Consider the following 18,935-nt stretch of genomic DNA (forward strand, 5'->3'; position numbering starts at 1 on the left):
TAGACTTACTATCAAGTAAAAGACTTTACACTTACTCTTACCTAGAACATCTCTTTCATGTTCAGGGATGAGAACTTTCCACTTGGATTCCTCTGGATCATTGAAGTCAATATTGATTAACCGGTAATTTGGAGAATGCCGGTTTGTCTTGAAAGTGAACACTGTTCCTTCATTGGTGACATACTCATACTCAGCCTCAAAGTTATCTATCAGCTTCACCCATTGAAGAATTCCTGCAAGATCAAACATATAATGTAAATTCTTCATCTCCTGAAACAAAACTTTTTAACACCTGAGAGCCAGGTCTTCCTGACAATTGCTGTAGGCTCTTTCTTGAACAACAGCAGTGACCAGAAGAGGTACAGCTATGGAAAGGGCCGAATATGTACTAAGTATTAAGAACTTATATAGAATTCTCCAGATTAATAGGCTGCAGTGGGAAAATGCCAGTTCACAGACATGTTACATACTGGTTTTGAGGAATTTCTAGCAAAATACATGCAGAATACTGATAGAACAATGGTTAGCATTTCACCAGCTTTCCTAAGGGGCTGCTGGAAAGCTCAGATGTTTGCTGCAGAGATGCTTCTACCACACTGACTACTGTGGAGCCAACACTGCCAAGCACATCAGGTTCTTGCCAATGGAGCTCACAAGCCCCCAATTATACAGACTTCTTGGAATGAGGAGTTGCAGCTGAGTCAAAAGACTCCACACTAAGCTTTCAAGCTCAATTTTATTTTTAATAGCTTTTTAAAAAATTACTATTTAATTATAAACTAAATTCCTCTTTTTTTTTTTTTTCCTCCTTTCTGGAAAAAAAAGTTACTTTTTTCTAAAAGTAGAAAGTTTTCCATCCTCCTTAAAAGCCCAGAATGTCCCACAGAATAGAACTGATGCTATTTGAATAAGTACAATAAACTTCAAGATCAAGAATTTCCCTGTCAACTCAGAAACAACGTTCCTGAAGTGTTGTTCTGCAGAAGCTTGTCACCACCAAAGGACAACTGCAGACAGTTAGCTAAAATGCTAACTTCTGGGTTTGCGACAAATGAAATTGCATTTTCCCTATCAGCCTTCTAGAATATCACACTCACTAATAGAAATGCACTTCTTTCAAACATGAATTGCTTCAGTTTACTCACTCTGTACCACAATCTTAGTATTGACTCAACCTGGAGCTGGGACCGAAAGACTCCACTAGTTTTTATTCACATTTTACTGTTCTGCAATAGGTTTAGAGGCTAGTAGAAAGAAAAAGCAGCAAGGCTAGATCAGATATGTAATGTGCTTGTCATATCTACAACCCAACCTTTCAACCAAAATTACTAGTATAAGCATCATACATTAGCTATGCTGAAAAATCAGAATCCTTACCGATACCTGAAATTAAAGCCTTTATATCTTAAAATAACATTTGGTACACTCTGTGCCTTTTTCCTAAAACTAAACATCGGATCTTTGCAATATAAAGAAATAAACTGTGCATAAATCTGTTCATGAAACTCTATAATATGTTTGCATCAATAAAACAGCACATTGGCTTATTTTATAATATTAAAAGCTGAGCAGAATAATGGATGTAGATCATAGCTGAGCTGTAATTACTGTAAGTTTAAAAAAAAGAAAAGAATAATTGAGGAAGCAGTGAGATGGCCAAGGTCATTTTAAGCCCATTAAATGTAATAAGAGCGTAGAGCCAGGCCTAGTACATTCATAAAGCTCATATCTCTTAATTGCCGTTTTGGTTTAAGGAAAACTTCCCTGACTCTTCATGCAAAGTGATAGATTAGCCAATTAAATTCTACTTTTCATACTGCTATAATACAAACTTTCCTGACAATCCAGTCAACTTAGTATCCTGTCTCTGAGTGAACCAATTGCATGTTAAATCTTGATGTTCACTGAGGTCCAAAGTTTTGTCCTCCTCAAGAGATTTCATGTCAAAGAAAAATCCTGCTAAGTCCCTCCAGTTGCTCAGAGTTCTATAGAGAAAACCTGTTTTGATGGCCAGTAAAACAAAGAAAATCCAGCCTACAGTGAACTCTGATATACACCAGTGAAACTGTTTTAAGATCTCATCACATGCACAAGCATTTTAGTAAATAAAAACTTAACTGCAGTGTAACACCATAACAATATTGGAACATTTGTATTTTAGTATTTGACAGAATGAAACCATCCTACTAAAGAAGAACAAGACTTCATAAAAAGGAATAAATCCCCAGACTGTTGAAACCCCCCCCCCTTTTTTAATGGTAAATGTGCACAATAACTGTAGTCTCCATGACTCCCAACAGAAGTTGGATTCCGTGAAGAAAAAGGACAATAATGTGACATTAGGGATTGACATTGCTGCTTGCAACTCACTCATCCACTCCCAAATGAACAGCTAGTAGAAAAGTGAGTGGGTTGATATTTTACAGGGATACACTAAGTTGTTATTACAAAATCCAGAGCATCATCTTGTTAAAGTGGACGTTATTAGTCCTTAGAAGACAAATATTGCAGATGAATTATGTCTAAACCATTTTCTCACCAAAGTGGTTACATATGCCAATATCCAGTCTAAGTTAAAGTTAAATAATAAATAAAAATTGTGCTGCAAAATAAAGTTTTCTCTTTTGCTGCCTGAACCAGCTCGCTGCTCGGGCAGAGGAGCGCTGCTAGGTACAAGGCAGCCAGTATGTGCAAGGCAGCAGCAGAGAGGCTGAAGAGGAGCAGTATTTTTCAGTAGCAATGAGCCTATAAGATAAGCTTGATTGCAGCAAAACTGCACCCTCCTGTTTTTCCCTCCTCCTCCTCCTCCATCAGTGTATTTCGACCTTCATGCTTGGTTTGGCATATGCCCCAGTGACTAGTAAAGCTGATTAAATTAGCTAACCTAGAAGAAAACTTGTCTCTATTTTACAGGTTGTTTTCCCCTCTGACAGATTAGTGAGTGGAATCACCTAACCACAGGGTCTGACGAGTGAAGATGCTGACTGACTCAACAGGAGGGGACAGTGTTAGGTAATATGGGAGCATGAGAAGATAGATGGAACATCTCTCCTTTCCATGGCAGCAACTGCTTAGTCTGACCCTACTTGTCTCATCAAACTGTTCCCTCCAGTACCCAAAACGCCCAGGGTACAAGGGGACAAGGCAGATTTTTTATTAAAGACAGCACATTACACCAAGAGGAGAGTTTGCTTGAATGAACACGATTTGAAGCGTAAAGCATACTTCGTCAAAGATTCTGTCTTCCTGGAAGCATCAGCAGTACATCTACAAGTCTGTCTAGAGACACAGACACGCATTTCCAATTCTAACTCTGTGCAAGTAGATTAAGCATAACTCTTCTGTTTCTTCATGTCCATCTTTTGTTTACATGTGTGACTACTGAGTACTACGGTTAGGTATCTGCATGCAGCTTTCACTTAGCCTGAATTTAGGACAGATGACAGTCTTCCCAGAAGCTAGATAAGATGGGGGAAACAGAGGTTCAAAATAGACCAAAAGTAACAATAAAAGGCCTAAAACACAGTTTCCTATAAAATGATCGATGAAAATACCTTATGCCTTACATTAGAGAAAAGAGGAATACACAAGAGCATGATAAAGTATATAAAACAATGAATGATTAGGAGCTGTGCTGTCCAGACCTTCTGTCAGAGCAAAGATGCTGGTCCTAGACAGGTCACAGACCACAGCTAGTTCACCATCGCATGACTGAAAAATACATGTGATCAGCACATCTATTCTTACCAAATGGCCAGAGGTACATGCGCACATCCCATCATGTGACTGGATGGATACTCACTTGCTGGTTACATACCTGGCCAAAAGTGAACGTGTGCACGGTGTCACATGGCATGCACCTACCTATCCACTTATCAAAATGAGAGGGACTAAAGAGTCTCAAAAACAAGGAATGGTCTGTTGACCTCAAACAGTTCATGCAAAACAGTTCCTCCTCACCTGCGAAGCACTCTAGTGAAAAAGGCACCAAGACCCATGAACGGGAGGTTGGTTACCATGATGTAGAGGCAGGCGGATTCTTGCTTCAGTCTCAAACCCAGAACAAACAGCCTCTCAGTAACAAAAAGAACAGTACATCTATAAGTTATGACTTTAAAAAGTCCGCCAAAAACAAGGCAAAGTATGGGCACGTAGGTCATTCTTTTTTTACAAGAAAGGACGGAAGGGGGCATGAAGAACTGGATCTTGATAGAGATTTGCAGGTTTAACCAGCATCCCTCTGAGAGCATCTGTCTTTGAGAAGAGCCATTGAGAAGTGGCATTTGTAGTCCAGGCTCCCTTATCCTTAACACCAGAGCCACTGAAGACTTCAGTTAATCCACATAAACATACGAGACAGATTTCTTATACACAGGAAAAGCATGAAGATGTCAACAGTTTACTGTATACTACTGCTATAACCTAACCCTTTCCTCTACCCGTCCTTCCACTAAAAAGCGTTGCTGAAGAGCTATAGATGCTTTTGCCTATATACTTTATACCAGCCAGTTATCCATCATCAAATAACTGCATTACAATAGGACCTGCAGCTAGAGGATTTATAACCTTTATTCAATGAACAATAAAGCCATGCCACACAACAGAAAATCATAATCCTATGGAACTGGCCCTTCTGCAATGTTTAGGACAAAAGCGACAGAGTATATAGACAGAGTTTTTAAACAAAATTTTTGGATCCATAGAAGATCAAAGTGGATATTATATCAATAAGCATCACAGATTAAGCCCTCAATCTTGTACTGGCCTCTGAACATAGCAAAACATTCATTGGTCTGCTGAGAGCTCTCTGTGTGATGAAGCAGATTTGTAGCTGAATGATGACTACTACAGGAGAAGGAAGAGCTAATCTGAACAAACTGATAACAGCAAGAACGATCACAGAAAGCCTATTATCAACCCTCTTTCAGACAGAAAGGATAGAGTGGCTCAGAGTCAATGTTCATCAGTTCACAAAAAGTCCTCAATACTTCCATATTTCCTGTTTCATGGAAAGGGCGAACAATCCATTCGTGGCAAATAACCTCTCGACTGTGCCGGCTGGAGAGACAGGACTTAGTGATCAACTAAGGGTAGGTTTTTTACCTGATGTTGTGAAAAAAAGTTTTCACAAGGCAAACACCCTCATTTGGCTTTTTTCATGTACTCTAGCAGTCAAAATTATCAGGTGAAGATATAAATGTTAATCTCCATAAATTTATATTCCATTCTAACTTGTCAGTTTTATTTTTTTGTAAGACAGTTTTTCTGCAAACAGAGCAGTGCTGAGAATGCTCCAGAAGTGAACCAAGATGTTTGGCTCATAACAAAGGGACAGGCTTTATACTCAAAAGAGCCATACCAAATTTCATTATGGTACATGCATTAAGCGGGTAAACTTCTACTCAAGGAAAGATCTTGATTTTTCAGCTCCTAGATTTTATTCTGAAATGATTTTTCAGGGAAGTACTGGAAGATAAGCATATAATGTGTTTGTCTCCGAATCGTAACTGGAATGTTAACAAGATCTCAAAGAACAAACCCAGCCAGTCATCTTCAGCCTTAACAACTGAACCTTCTAAATTGAATTGTGATAGCTGTTCATCAGTTATTTGGAATTCACTTTGCCTTTCATCATAAAGATGAAAATTTGCTCGATCATTTCAATAAGGAAGATTTTTTTAAAACTGAATGAAAATAGAAATCAAAACAAAAATGCATTTAAATCTAATCTGTTCACAGAAAAGCCTTAAAACCAGTGTAATTTTGGTTTTGCGATTCCATATATGTATAGTAACATCCACCATGAGTATCTACATGTAAAACTAACTTTGGAGCATATGGTTTTTATGTATGCTTTACACTAGAATTAGAACACATTCACCTCCTAAACTTGTGAATGATCAATGCATTCAGTACTACCAGCATGGGAGACAGAAGAGAAACAAGCTGTTTCAGTTCAGTACTTGCTACTAACAAATTAATCGACATACACATCTATACAACAGCACATGCTAGGAGGATGCAAGAGGACAGCCTTAACACTTTCAGTTCCAAGAGCTGGACATTGCAAAAAAGCCTTATAAAAGCATAAGTCCCATAGGTATATGCATTATTAAGCACTTTGAACTTATTTACTTTCTTTAATTTTCTATGTTTTCCCAATTCCTTTAAGAGAAGTACACATTTTACTGAATTTTTTATAAATAGAAATGAATGTGTCTCTATGTTAGGTGTTAAATCCTGTGAAGATAAAAATCTTGATTTTAATTAAGTTGTCATACTATTTCCTTCTTACATCACTTATTGCTAAGGTAAATTTTACAAAGTCTCTGTATCTACTCTTTGAACTCTGGATTTCTTCTCATCTTTATTTCTGGAAGGAAACAATCATAGAATCATTTAGGTTAGAAAAGACCCTTAAGATCATCGAGTCCAACCATTAACCTAACACTGCAAAGTCCACCACTAAACCCTGTCCCTAAGTGCCACATCTGCACGTCTTTTAAATACCTCCAGGGGTGGGGACTCAACCACTTCCCTGGGCAGCCTGTTCCAATGCCTGACAACCCTTTCAGTGAAGAAATTTTTCCTAGGATCCAACCTAAACCTCCCCTGGTGCAACTTGAGGCCATTTCCTCTTGTCCTATCACTAGTAACTTGGGAGAAGAGACCGACCCCCACGTCACTACAACCTCCTTGCAGGTAGTTGTAGAGAGCGACCAGGTCTCCCCTCAGCCTCCTCTTCTCCAGGCTGAACAACCCCAGTTCCCTCAGCCGCTCCTCATAGGACTTGTGCTCTAGACCCTTCACCAACTTGGTTGCCCTTCTCTGGACACGCTCCAGCACCTCCATTTCTTTCTTGTAGCGAGGGGTCCAAAACTGAACACAGCATTCGAGGTGCAGCCTCACCAGTACCGAGTACAGGGGGACAATCACCTCCCTGCTCCTGCTGGCCACACTATTTCTGATACAGGCCAGGATGCCGTTGGCCTTCTTGGCCACCTGGGCACACTGCTGGCTCATATTCAGCCGGCTGTTGACCAACACCCCCAGGTCCTTTTCTGCTGGGCATCTTTCCAGCCACTCTTCCCCAAACCTGTAGCGCTGCATGGGGTTGTTGTGACCCAAGTGCAGGACCCGGCACTTGGCCTTGTTGAACCTCATTCAGTTGGCCTTGGCCCATCGATCCAGCCTGTCCAGATCCCTCTGTAGAGCCTTTCTACCCTCCAGCAGGTCAACACCTCTGCTCAACCTGGTGTCACCTGCAAACTTACTGAGGGTGCACTCGATCCCCTCATCCAGGTCATTGATAAAGATATGAAACAGAACTGAAGTTAATGTATTTGCAATTTAAAAGATAAATGGAAGGAGGCAATATTTATTCCTTTGAGTTAAAAAGTTCAGACATGTCAAGTTATATCAAAGATTAGCCCAGAAGAAAGAAATCAAGCACTTTTATGAGCAGAGACTTCTCAATCAGTTTCAAGGCTTCTATTTTACTTTTATTTGGATGGTCACTCAAAAGACAGGTGAAGAGAATACATATAGGTTTTTCTGAGAGTTATGGCTTATGCCATCATGCAGCAGAACACATGGACAGAAAAACAGGAACAAAAGGTGATCCCTCTCTCATGCCACACTTTCTCTAACATACACAAAGCACAAATACATAATCTGAAAAATAACTTCATTGTGAATACTATTTATAAATGTAAAGTCCAGTCAAACAGTAGCAGCATGAAGATCTCTTTGCTCAAATTGATAGCAAGCTATTTTATTTTATTGCTAATGATTTGCTTCCAATTAAAAAAAATGACACTGAAAGCAAAACTCTTTGGAATTGCCTTTTAAGGGACACAAAACCGTTTTCTTAAAGTAAACCCTCTATTGTTGAGGCTTCCACATACTTTCCAAGACTCAACAGATTTTTATTTTTTTTCTCTGTATTTGTTAGGGAACTAGGATATAATGGCTTTGTTTCAATATTGATTTTTGAAAGTTTGTTTGTTTTTTTAAAGATACTTCAATCACAGAAAAGTCTTTCAAAAAAAAAAAAAAAAAAGAAGAGTACTCTCCTTCCCATCACATTCCACTCTATAGCTGATGTCTACTGTCTCCTCACTATCCTTTTTCTCTTGTTCATTTTCATACAAAGGTTTTGATCCACTTTTTCAGGCTACACAGCACATACTGACTCATCCTTTTGATGTTACTGTATATAGCACTGTTCATTGCTTTTTATTTATTTATTTATTTTTAAAGACAGCTTTCTAAATTGCAAGACTAAACTAAAATACAAAAGGCCAGATAATCCTATTGTCAACAGGAAGTGGACAAACATCACCTTTGTTTTTCTACCTGCCTTCAAGCCACATACATGCTTTCTTCAGCATAGGGAAAAAAGAGAACTACCTTCTAAACAAAGGAACAAAATAAAAATTCTTATGGCTGCTAACCCTGCTCCTTCTTGCAGAAATGCCTTCTTGCAACTCATCTCTGCCAGTCTAGTACGAAGCAGTTCCAGCTGACAATGACTAAGCAACCAGCAAGCTGTGAACTTCAGTTTTTGCTCAATTTTTACTGCATCTTTCCAAGCCAGTAGTTCCCAAATAATTTACACTAGCTCATCTTCCCGTGTCATCCCACCACGTCTCACTGTTTCCAACAGACACAAACTGCCAATCTCCAAGCAGTTCAATAGCCAAGTATAAGAGCCCCTACCACTGTCCTTTCTCCCCAAACTTCTTATGTCTCCAGCTTACACAAACCTGCGTTTAGCTTTTAGCCAGTGCAATCCCTTCCAATCCAACAACGCAGGCCGTGCTTTCCAACTAGCCATCACTCTCAACTTTTTGCATTCCAGAAGTCACAGCAGCCCTTCACAGTTTCTATGTGCCCAGAGGTTATAACAAGAGCTACCTCTTCTGCTCCCCATGCTGCCTTATATCCCTCCTTTTGCCCTCTGTTCTCATGCTTCAGCTCCCCCAGTAAGAGGAGAGTGGGGCTCTACCCAGAGCTCTGAGTCAGTGACTCATAAATCAGCTCTATGGTGCTCACAACAAGAGGATCATGATTTTTTTTACTAGGCTTCCTAGCTGCTAACATAATACAGAATAAAGAAAAAAGTCGTTATTAAGAACAACTTCAACAAAACCAATCAGCCATGCCATGTTGGTTTAAGTTCATAGCTGAGGCTGATTAAAGAGCTTTCATTTATTTCTTGTTGCAGGCCACAGATTTGTGCTAAATCCCCTCTTCTCTGCACCAACATACATTCAAAAGAATAAATAGTCAAGACTGACAATCTAATAAAATAGAAACAATCTCATTTCTCAAGAAAGGTGAAAACTAAAATTATTACCAGGCACAGAAGCAGTAAGAGACATGCTACAGAAAAAGCACTGCTGTGTTTTTGTTTGGTTTTGGGTTTTTTGTGTGGTTTTTTTTTAAGTATACAACAAGGTTTGCTAATATATGATTAGTTGATTACTGTGTATCTAGCTGTTTGGCTAATATGAGCCATTTTCATGTATACCAAGAATAAGTGTTAAGCAAAATGATTAATGACAGAAGTTTACTTGTTTGACTGGTTCAACATACAAGCAAGCTTGAGTGCTGTCTGTATTCTGAAAGGCAAGTTTGATAAAATAACTGCTAAAAATTGTGCCTTACAATGCTCAGCTACTGGGAAAATGTGTGTGTTTGATTTTAAAGAAATACTTTGCATTAGATCACTTTTAAATGTTTGTCATAAGAGTCAAGGCTTGAAAATCCTACTTGCAGTTTGGCAAGTTAAGTAGGGAAATCTGGAGTCTTGAAACAGGGATAACCTTCTCGACATGAACCCACAGTAATGTCCTTCTTGACACTATGTGCAGCTGTTACACGTCTATAAAGCAAAATTAAACTGTATTAGTCGGTTCAACGGCTGACAAAGAGTGGTGAAATCCTGACAAGTAACACATCCTTTTAATTTTCCCTAATCTTTCTAAACCCTACAACATAAGCAACTAAAGAGGCAAGCACGAAGGGAAAAGCCCCCATATCCACAGCAACTTGAAGCAGAGTATAGCAAGGGAGTTCCCCCAAAACCTTGAAGAACAGCCCAGCTGTCTTCTCCCAGTGGTGTCTTCTCCCAGTATTGTCTTGCCACAATATTGTGAATTATGACCACGGGTATCAAGTCTTGAGGAATGGAGTATTTGCAAAACACTTTGATATGAGATAATAAGAGCTTTTTTAAAAAAGTATATTTGGTTAAGTTAGCTGTAAACATAAAATTCCAATTGGTAAATCTGGTCATTTCTAACATGAAGAATTTTGTGGTAAAAATTAAGCCACAAACTGGGTTAACCTGGTGCGATTCACAAGATGCACGTGGTAGTAGGCGAGCAGGGGAAACAATATCCCCCAAGCCTCTTATCTTTACAGACCAATTTAAAATTCTCATAAAAAATAACTATATATTTGTCATAAGTTACTTATCACAGTGATTTTCTATTCTAAAAAGGAGCATTCTTGGCACAAATAGCTCACAATGGCCCACTTAAAAACCTAGCAAACAACCTGAATACTTGAAGAGGAAAATGACTCAGTCTGTATACAGTATAAAGATTATGAAGGGGGGAAGGGAAGCATGAAGAACATTTTAGCTAACCTGGGAAGCAGAAAAGATACTCAGATGCTCTCTGTAATGTTTGTAGAAAGAAACAAAAACACTGCTGTGTAGATTATCTTCCAGGGAAAACAAACTGACAATGTTTATGACAGAAGATTGCACTGCAAATTCAATTAACCTATGGCTGTTGACAAAATATCATGAGTAATCACATACAGAAAAGAGGGAAGGGCTGACACACTTAAAACTTTTTTAAGTGTAGAAATAAGCAAGTCAAATCCTTTAAATTCCTTAAACATTTAGAAACAGTCTACTGCCTTTTATTAGATGTGATTTCAACTCAGAGTCAAGATCATTTTCTGCTCAACACAGGGCAAGCTAACTTCCACTGGTCCACAGCCACTGAAACATATCAAGAATCAATGAATGCACAAGATACAACTGCCCTCAGTACAGCAGAACTAATAAAATGTCATGCTTGCACAGAGTCTTTAATGATACCATTATCTCCTCACTTATAATTTAAAGGGAGTACAGACAAAGAGAAGCCACAACTCATGCTGTGCAGGAAGTTAATGAAATGCATTAACTCAAGATTACTAAAGCAATAATGAAGTGGCAAATATTGGGCAAATCAGGTTTCACAAAAAGATAACTTGTGAGAAAGTTAAGCCAGAGGTTCCCTCTACATCAAAGCAATTTGGTTTGGTTGACACCTAGAATACTGTACTAAAATGCACAGAAGTGACTGAAGTCCCAGCAGATGATTTCCACAAGGGACGTTTTCCCCCAAGTACTTAAAATGTCACTTTTTAGATTCCAATTTGGTTAAAATACATATAATATCTAAGCCAAGAAGCTCAGCTGAAGGCAAAGTATGGAGTGAAAATGGAGTCTCATCCCAAGAGACAACATCCACAGTCAAAGCAAAGACAGTATGTGTTTTCCACACTATGCCGTTACAGGAAGAACACCACCTCCTTGCACATTTCGTGATATCTCAGAGAGGTAGCTTATGAACATGGAATGCCTATGTCCCATGTAGTTTCAACCTTGTCTCGCTAACCTCAACACTGCCTCTTTCCTAATTTCAGTAGCTCAGTAGGGAGGTTATCATGCATTCTTTTCTGTGGCCCCTGTCTCTGAATTTTATAGAATGGAAATGTAGCTCAGGACTGCAGGTTCCATGGGGTAGCAAAGAATCTGAAAGATAAATATTGAAATATTTCAGTGTTGTAATGTCCAGATCATGTTACAGATCTATCAGATATGGGACAAAACATGGAAATATATATTATGTTCCTTATTTGTAAGCCCCAGTACAGTAATCCTTCTATACTAGCAAGATGACTTCCATTCTGGCTAATGGAAGCATCTCATTCTGTGGAAAAAAATGGGTATTATTTAAAACAACCAAGATAGGTTTTAGGTCATTTACCTTTAGTTAAGTCAGGCACCTCGAAGCAACAGGCATTGTGATTTAGCATCACTGCCTACCAGATTCTTAGCCAGAAAACAAGACCAGTGGAGTAAAGAAAAGCTTAAAGGAGGCACAAAAATCCCTACCACCATCTGGGATGAGAGACAGAGGAACAGTTACAATATTACTCTGCTGCTTTGGAAAGCAAGGCATTGTTCCTACTGCTTATAGATTGTTAGCAAAAAGGGGTGAAATCTTTATTTCATTCTGTTCCAGTTCTTGCTGATTCTTGTGGGACAATCTGGATCTTCCCTTTCAGTGTCTAAGATGGAAAAGGTGCAGATTTACTTATTTATTTGTATTGTCTAGATATGCAATAAAAACAGAATAGACATGTAATTGAGCATAAATATGAAAAAAGGTCATGATTTAAGGAGGCAAAAAAGGTTTTACAGCTTTGTTTTTTCAATTGGATATGCTTATCCTGTTGCATTAATCTTTTCAAAAAAGACAGAGGCTAATGAATTTAATTTGAAATTAAAAAGGAAATCTTTGTCTTGCTATAAAAACATGCTACATGTAAATAAAAGTAAAAAGGGAAGACTACACATTCCTTCCATCTGCTGGGGAAAGGCATATCTGAACTCCTGTAAGCCTGTTATGGGCTATATTGTGTTGCTCAATAATTCCCACAGTAGCTGACTCATCCCTGAATTCTCAGTCTTCGTCTGAGTTCTGTCAGGCAGATATTTGATGAGCGTTTTTCATTTCCACATATGAAACATACTGTTTCATTTTGCACTTCTGTTCCTTTTTCTTTTCCCAAGATGGATCCACCCTGCCCCACTCCTCCACTCTATCCTGCAAATTTAAGCAAAATAATTCAACCAGATACTGTGTTGTTTGAGGGGAAATGATTATTTTTTTTTTTGTCTTTCAGACCAACAAACCAAAACTTTACTCTGAGCAAGCAGGTCTCAACATACAGGTAAAAAAAAAAATTTTCAAATAAATTGTACCATGTTTCTAGTATACACTAAGTTAGAAACAAATCCACAAATGAGCTAGCCAACCTTAATTTTAACAACCCTCCCTAAGGACAGCATATTTACTCTACTGCAATGAGAAACTGCAATGTAACTTTCTAAACTATGACTTTACAATATAAATTCAAAACTATGGGAAATTAGTTGATACCAGACTTGAAATATTCCACAAGAGTACAATCCCCTCCTATATGCCCATCTGTGTGCTGAATTAGACTAGTTCAGCTAAAACAACCCCCCAAAGATGAATATAGTAATGAAAAACTGTATCATAATCTCTATACATGACAGAGAAGTTGTATATGCTCATATGAAATCTGCCACCTCCCAACCTCTAATTATATCCAGTGTAATATTGCCACATTGCATGGAATTTTCCGAATTTTTTTCTTAAGGCCTTCTTAAAATGGGACAAATGATAAAAGCAATTACTATTTCTAAATAAGCTGTACAGTACACCATCAAACTATGAATCATTTCACAGCAACACAAATGTCTTTCACTTAATACAAGGGCCTCAACCTAGAAACCAGAACATTACTATTCAGTATGAGAAGAGCCAGCCACATGTAACATGCCTATAAAATGTCTGGGATAGGAGTAGTTTAGCACCTTGATCCCTTTGTAGCTAAGGGAAGCCCTACCTTTTGTTTTGCCCCATCTAGACAAGAGAAGTCAGATCTGCCTATTCATCTTTCAGCCCTCCTGCTACAGCCAGGATGCTGCTATAGAGAACATACTCAGGATGTTGAGCATGTGAGCTTCTACAGTGGTAGTGTGGCTTTAGTCCTTAAGTATATGCACATGTGCTTGTTTTTACCCACTGCTCAAACAGTATTTAAATTCTGATGTATCTCAAAGAAATTTAACAGGATAAAGGACAGTCCTATAACCAGCCTCTGTTAGATTTTAAAGGTCAGGTCCGAACAAGTGTCATAGGGAACAGGGGTGTCAGGGGTTTATTACAGAAGGGGGGAAAAAAAAAAAAAGGGGCAGGGTGGAGACAACCTAAGTACGGAATGACTACAAGACCATTTATAATACCAGAAAACCAGTCATGCCCCTTCAATTCCAAGGTACATTCCATATATTAGGTCCTTTCCCTTAATCACCAGCTCTGTTATTTTTTCTCTCCTCATTACAAAAACCATAGTCCTGTCTCTGGCATATTTGACAGAAGTTTTCTTTGGTCAATCAACTTCAATCCAGTTACTAGTTTAGTCAATATCACCTTAACTAGCATGTTCTTGGACAACCTGGATTAAAAGAGCAAGTAAGGAAGAAAAAAAATGTGCCTGAAAGTCTAATTATTTATCTATATCAAGTGCCATCTATGGCACTGGAAAAACACTAGCTACCCTACTTTTCTTTCCTTCATCTTTTTTTCAAAACTGAGATATTCTGAACACTAGAATGGATTTTTGAACAAACAGATCATTGTAAACAGGTCAAATAAAAAGGCTCAGATTAAACATTGAATAGTTCTGAAGGAGGAAAACGGCAAGAAGTATCTTAGATGTCACCAAAGGTATGAGTTCTACTCATAAATAAAGTCTGTTGTAAAAGACAGAAGAATAATGTGGTACGTTTTAAAAGTACAGATACTTTTCCAAGACACTTGATGCTCTTAACACTTCATTACAAGTGGTATGGTTTGATATTTACCTAGACTTTCGTACTGAACACTGCATTCTATGGATGGCATAAAAAGAGCCAGTATTTTTGTAGCTCAGTTTTTTTTCAGAATGTGCTTGTTATACATAATTCTCTAAGCATCACTTAATCTTAACCCATGTGAACATACCTTGAGATATTACTGAGCAGTCTGTACAAACTGGCAGCTAAATACAAGTCTTAAGTCAAGAAAGACTTGCCACTAAATTCCATTATTCTAGAGCTGCTTATTTACTTGTCTAAACCAGCTTAAATAATGAAATTTGGCATTTGTTTCTTGTAACTTCTACAAGCAACCTCTTGCTGTCCCAGAAAACTACAAGTTGAACTGAAATTACACCTCTTGTGGTCTAGATTGATAGAGCCAAGAATTAAGCTTACATACATTACTGCTTGTTCAACTTACTGCCTCTGGCTACCAAAGGCTGAAGGACCAGTGGTTCAGGGTGTTTACATTTGCATAGAAGATCAACTCTAGGAAACATCCCAGATGTTTACTGTTGGGTCAGTGGTTACTAACATGGAGGTAGAAAGACATGGGTAAAGCTAAGAGTCTTTGTAATGAAAATGCATGTGGCAACTTCATGAGACAGATACAGAGAGTTCCGAAGTTTGTAAAATAGAGAATTTGTGCAAGCAAATGGTTACAGCTAGATCTTTCCTTTTATAGGGAAAAAAGGAGAATTTGGAGGGATGGAACAACTCCCACCCAACAACAAACAAATAGAAAGGCAAGTCAAAGACTGGTTCAGAGAAAAAACTTCTTTAAAACAACATCTCCAAGCCTGGAAAAGGTTAAACTCTAGGTTTACCTTATACCAGGTAGTACAAAACAGATGTTTCATTATCTCAGCCACAGTCTTTCAAGGCTCAGTGCTAGTATTCTCTTCAAGGTTGTCCAGTGTATCTATAAATAGGAGGGTGAATATGGAAGGAGAGCTACGTTTTTTGTGTATTCTATCTCTAGCTGGAAAGTGTCAACTTGAATGACAGTGCAATTTATCATTTATGAAAATGCTTCACTGTATAAAATGACATTTTTATCTACAGTTTTATGTTCATAATAGTTACATGGAAAACCTCTGTAATAATTTTGATTAGACCTACCATTTTCTACATTCAAGAGGACATTGACTACTCAGTTGTCCAAGACAAGTTTAGAAGTAATTAAGAAATATCCTTTATAAAAAGGAGTGACATGTCCACAAATCAAAATTAATAATTCCCCAAAAAGGAGTATAAAACTTAACTATTATCACTAACACTTAACTCACCAAAATTCAAAATACTGTACTAAGACTTGTTGATGAACTAAGGGAAGATCACACAACCACACACTGTAATAAAGGCAGAGAGAAACAGAACTATACACTCCATATTGCAGAGCTGCTATCAGTTCTAATCACACTCATAAGCCTCGAATATTCTGTTTATGGGCAAGAGAACAAGTTTCTTGAGATCCAGTATTTAACAAGGAGCTACTGCAATATTTATTGTTTGTGAAGCTTTCAAAGACAGAAGCCGCAAAGAATCAAAAAAAGCGAAGTTGTGTTCTATGCAAAGCACGTATCGAGGAAGAGATTTCAAATAATCCAATACTCTGCAAATACAAAACTACTGATCAGTAAAACAACTCACTATGCCAACCATCAACAATAGCCATATGGAACAAAGTACCATACTTTCAGACCATACCACTGAGGCTAAAAAGCCAAATACACAAAAACCAAAGGCTAACCCAGCTAGAAGGCAAGGAAGGAGCATTTCATGAACATGTATGTGAAATACGAGTAGATACTTCTACTGTAATAATAATGATGCTACAAAGCAAAGTTATTTTACCAAAATATTAGATGATTTTTGTTTGTTTCCTAGTACTAGATGGAGAAAAAAAATATTATCTATAAAGCAGGTACTCTTTTCAAAAAAGGGAGATCAGCACTTGAAGGATGACACAGGGATTTTAAAAATGTAAAAAAAAATTAAACACGGAAAAGTACTAGTGGTATAGAAAGAAATGGAACATAGACTGGTAATGCTGCTTATATTATCTCAATTTTTCCTTGTGACCTTTTAAACAAACTACAGAACTAAGAATGGAGTTTTCCATCTACTGATGCATAACAGAAAATAGAATGCTACCAGAAGCAGTGCAGAGTATTTTCTCATAGTCTCTGCATTAGAAAAAAGAGAGGAGGTTAAGCAATACACATATTAAAACAAAAATCAAGTATTTAAAGTCTTACATTGTCTTAAAGTGAAGCAAAACTTATAAAGCAAGAAAAGACATACCTGATATACCCTGAGACTCCATCTGTAGATCACAGTACCACAGTCTGTTCACTGGATCACACCCTTCTCGGATAGACAGCAAGACATATCGACCATCATCTGATACCTGTAAGAAGTTACAGAAAAATCAAACACAATTCATCCTCTGGAAAAAAAAAATCTGACTTGAAAAGTTAAGTTCCTAAACCCCTAGCAAAAAATAAATTGATGCTACAGTTAGTTGAGTGAACAGATGTGTATGGAATACGAGAACTCACCAAGAATCCACACTCATCGCTTACATCAACAAGTAACAGAAGTATAGTCAAAATTGAACAGCATAATGTGTTTATTTCCACCATGAATTAAAAAAAAGTTTATGATTATTAAAAGTATTCCAGCTAGAAAGGTGTCTAAATGAGTCAGGGTGGATGTCTGCTCCACTGTGGAGCTCCCTGGGCTGCAGGGACACAGCCTGCCTCACCAGGGTCTTCATCACCACGGGCTGCAGGGGAATCTCTGCTCCGGCGCCTGGAGCATCTCCTGCCCTCCTTCTGCACTGACCTGGGGGGCTGCAGGGCTGGTGCTCTCACATGTTCTCACTCCTCTCTCACAGCTGTTGTGCAGTGTTTTTTGCCCTTTCTTAAATATGTTATCACAGAGGTGCTACCACCATCGCTGATGGGCTCAGCCCTGGCCAGCAGCGGGTCCGTCCTGGAGCCGGCTGGCATTGGCTCTGTCCGACTCGTGGTAGCCTTGGCCTCTTCTCACAGAAGCCACCCCTGCAGCTCCCTCCAGTATGAAAACCTTGCCACATAGAACCAATACGACAACTAATAATGTACAGCACTAACCTGACATTTCAGTAACTAAGAATGGACTCAATATCTCAGTCAATGCCTTCAATGTGGAGAAGTTTAACTGAATCCACTATGTTGAATATAAAGCAGTCTTTGGTCCTGTGATCAACCCAATTGCCGGGCTTCTACTGAACTACAGTACTCAAAAAGAACCCTTCTACATCAATTAAAACAGCTTTATGTAGTTCAACAGAAACTTCTCAACAAACTACGAGGTAGCCACATCTGGTGATGTAGGTGTCCAGTTTCTCTCTCTCGTCACTATAATGTCAGCACTCAAATGTTAAATTGTGCAAGAGTATTTGCTGACTTAGCCATCTTTGTAAAGACACAATGGAGAGACCAGTGGCTTTTGCCCAAAAAAACCCTTAAAGAATTTCTTGTGAAGATGACGTCAAAACTTCTGAACTTCCAAACTCCTTTACCAAGGTATCAATTCCATGCAAAGGGAATTTAGCTCCCCTCCCCCAAATCCTATGGAAATAAATGGAGCCCAACAGTGACATGAGAAGGACCAGTGACATGTATCTCATTGAAAATCTGTAATTTGGGATATAAACATTAATTCAGGTATTTTAAGAGATGCAGAGATGTACCCGGACTGCACTTGCTTATCAAAGGAAAATATGTGCTGCTGAAACTGCTAATACTTAAGTGAGAGAGGCATTTATCTCAGACAAGTCTTTATTTTGACCCCTGTGTAAGCACTCCTTTTTTACTGTGTAACCTGTCAGCTAAACTGAACCTATAGAAAAGAGTTTGCCACTAACTTTTCAGAACAGGCCCTCAGTACATCTTACAGGTCTACATAAACTGACTGCAGCCTCCTCTACACGAGGAGGTCTCCTCACCATGCTTCCTCTCTCTAGCAACTCCAACACGGTCAGTGTTTGAGCCTGTGAATATCCTAGATATGGCAAAATCTAGGTTCATGAAACAACTCTAGATTTACACTCTTGGTGAATTAAGCCCCATTAAAATCATTTTGCTGATGCATGCACACCTCTACACATGCCATCACAGTACTATGTACAGAGCAGTAGAGT

The 18,935-nt window shown here is 38.4% G+C and overlaps 1 protein-coding gene across 2 annotated transcripts in view; it reads right to left on the reverse strand.

Moving 5' to 3' along the window:
• PREP (prolyl endopeptidase) overlaps positions 1–18,935 on the reverse strand; it is a 98,544-nt gene that overhangs the window by 51,926 nt on the left and 27,683 nt on the right. For both annotated transcript variants that reach the window (XM_049818076.1, XM_049818075.1), the window contains exons 7-8: positions 17,051–17,156; positions 42–233 (exon numbers count right to left, since the gene is read on the reverse strand). In XM_049818076.1, coding sequence (XP_049674033.1) covers positions 42–233; positions 17,051–17,156 — 298 coding nt within the window. The remainder of the gene's footprint in view (positions 1–41; positions 234–17,050; positions 17,157–18,935) is intronic.

This window comes from Accipiter gentilis, chromosome 15 (genome assembly GCF_929443795.1).
Source record: "Accipiter gentilis chromosome 15, bAccGen1.1, whole genome shotgun sequence".
NCBI lineage: Eukaryota > Metazoa > Chordata > Aves > Accipitriformes > Accipitridae > Astur > Astur gentilis.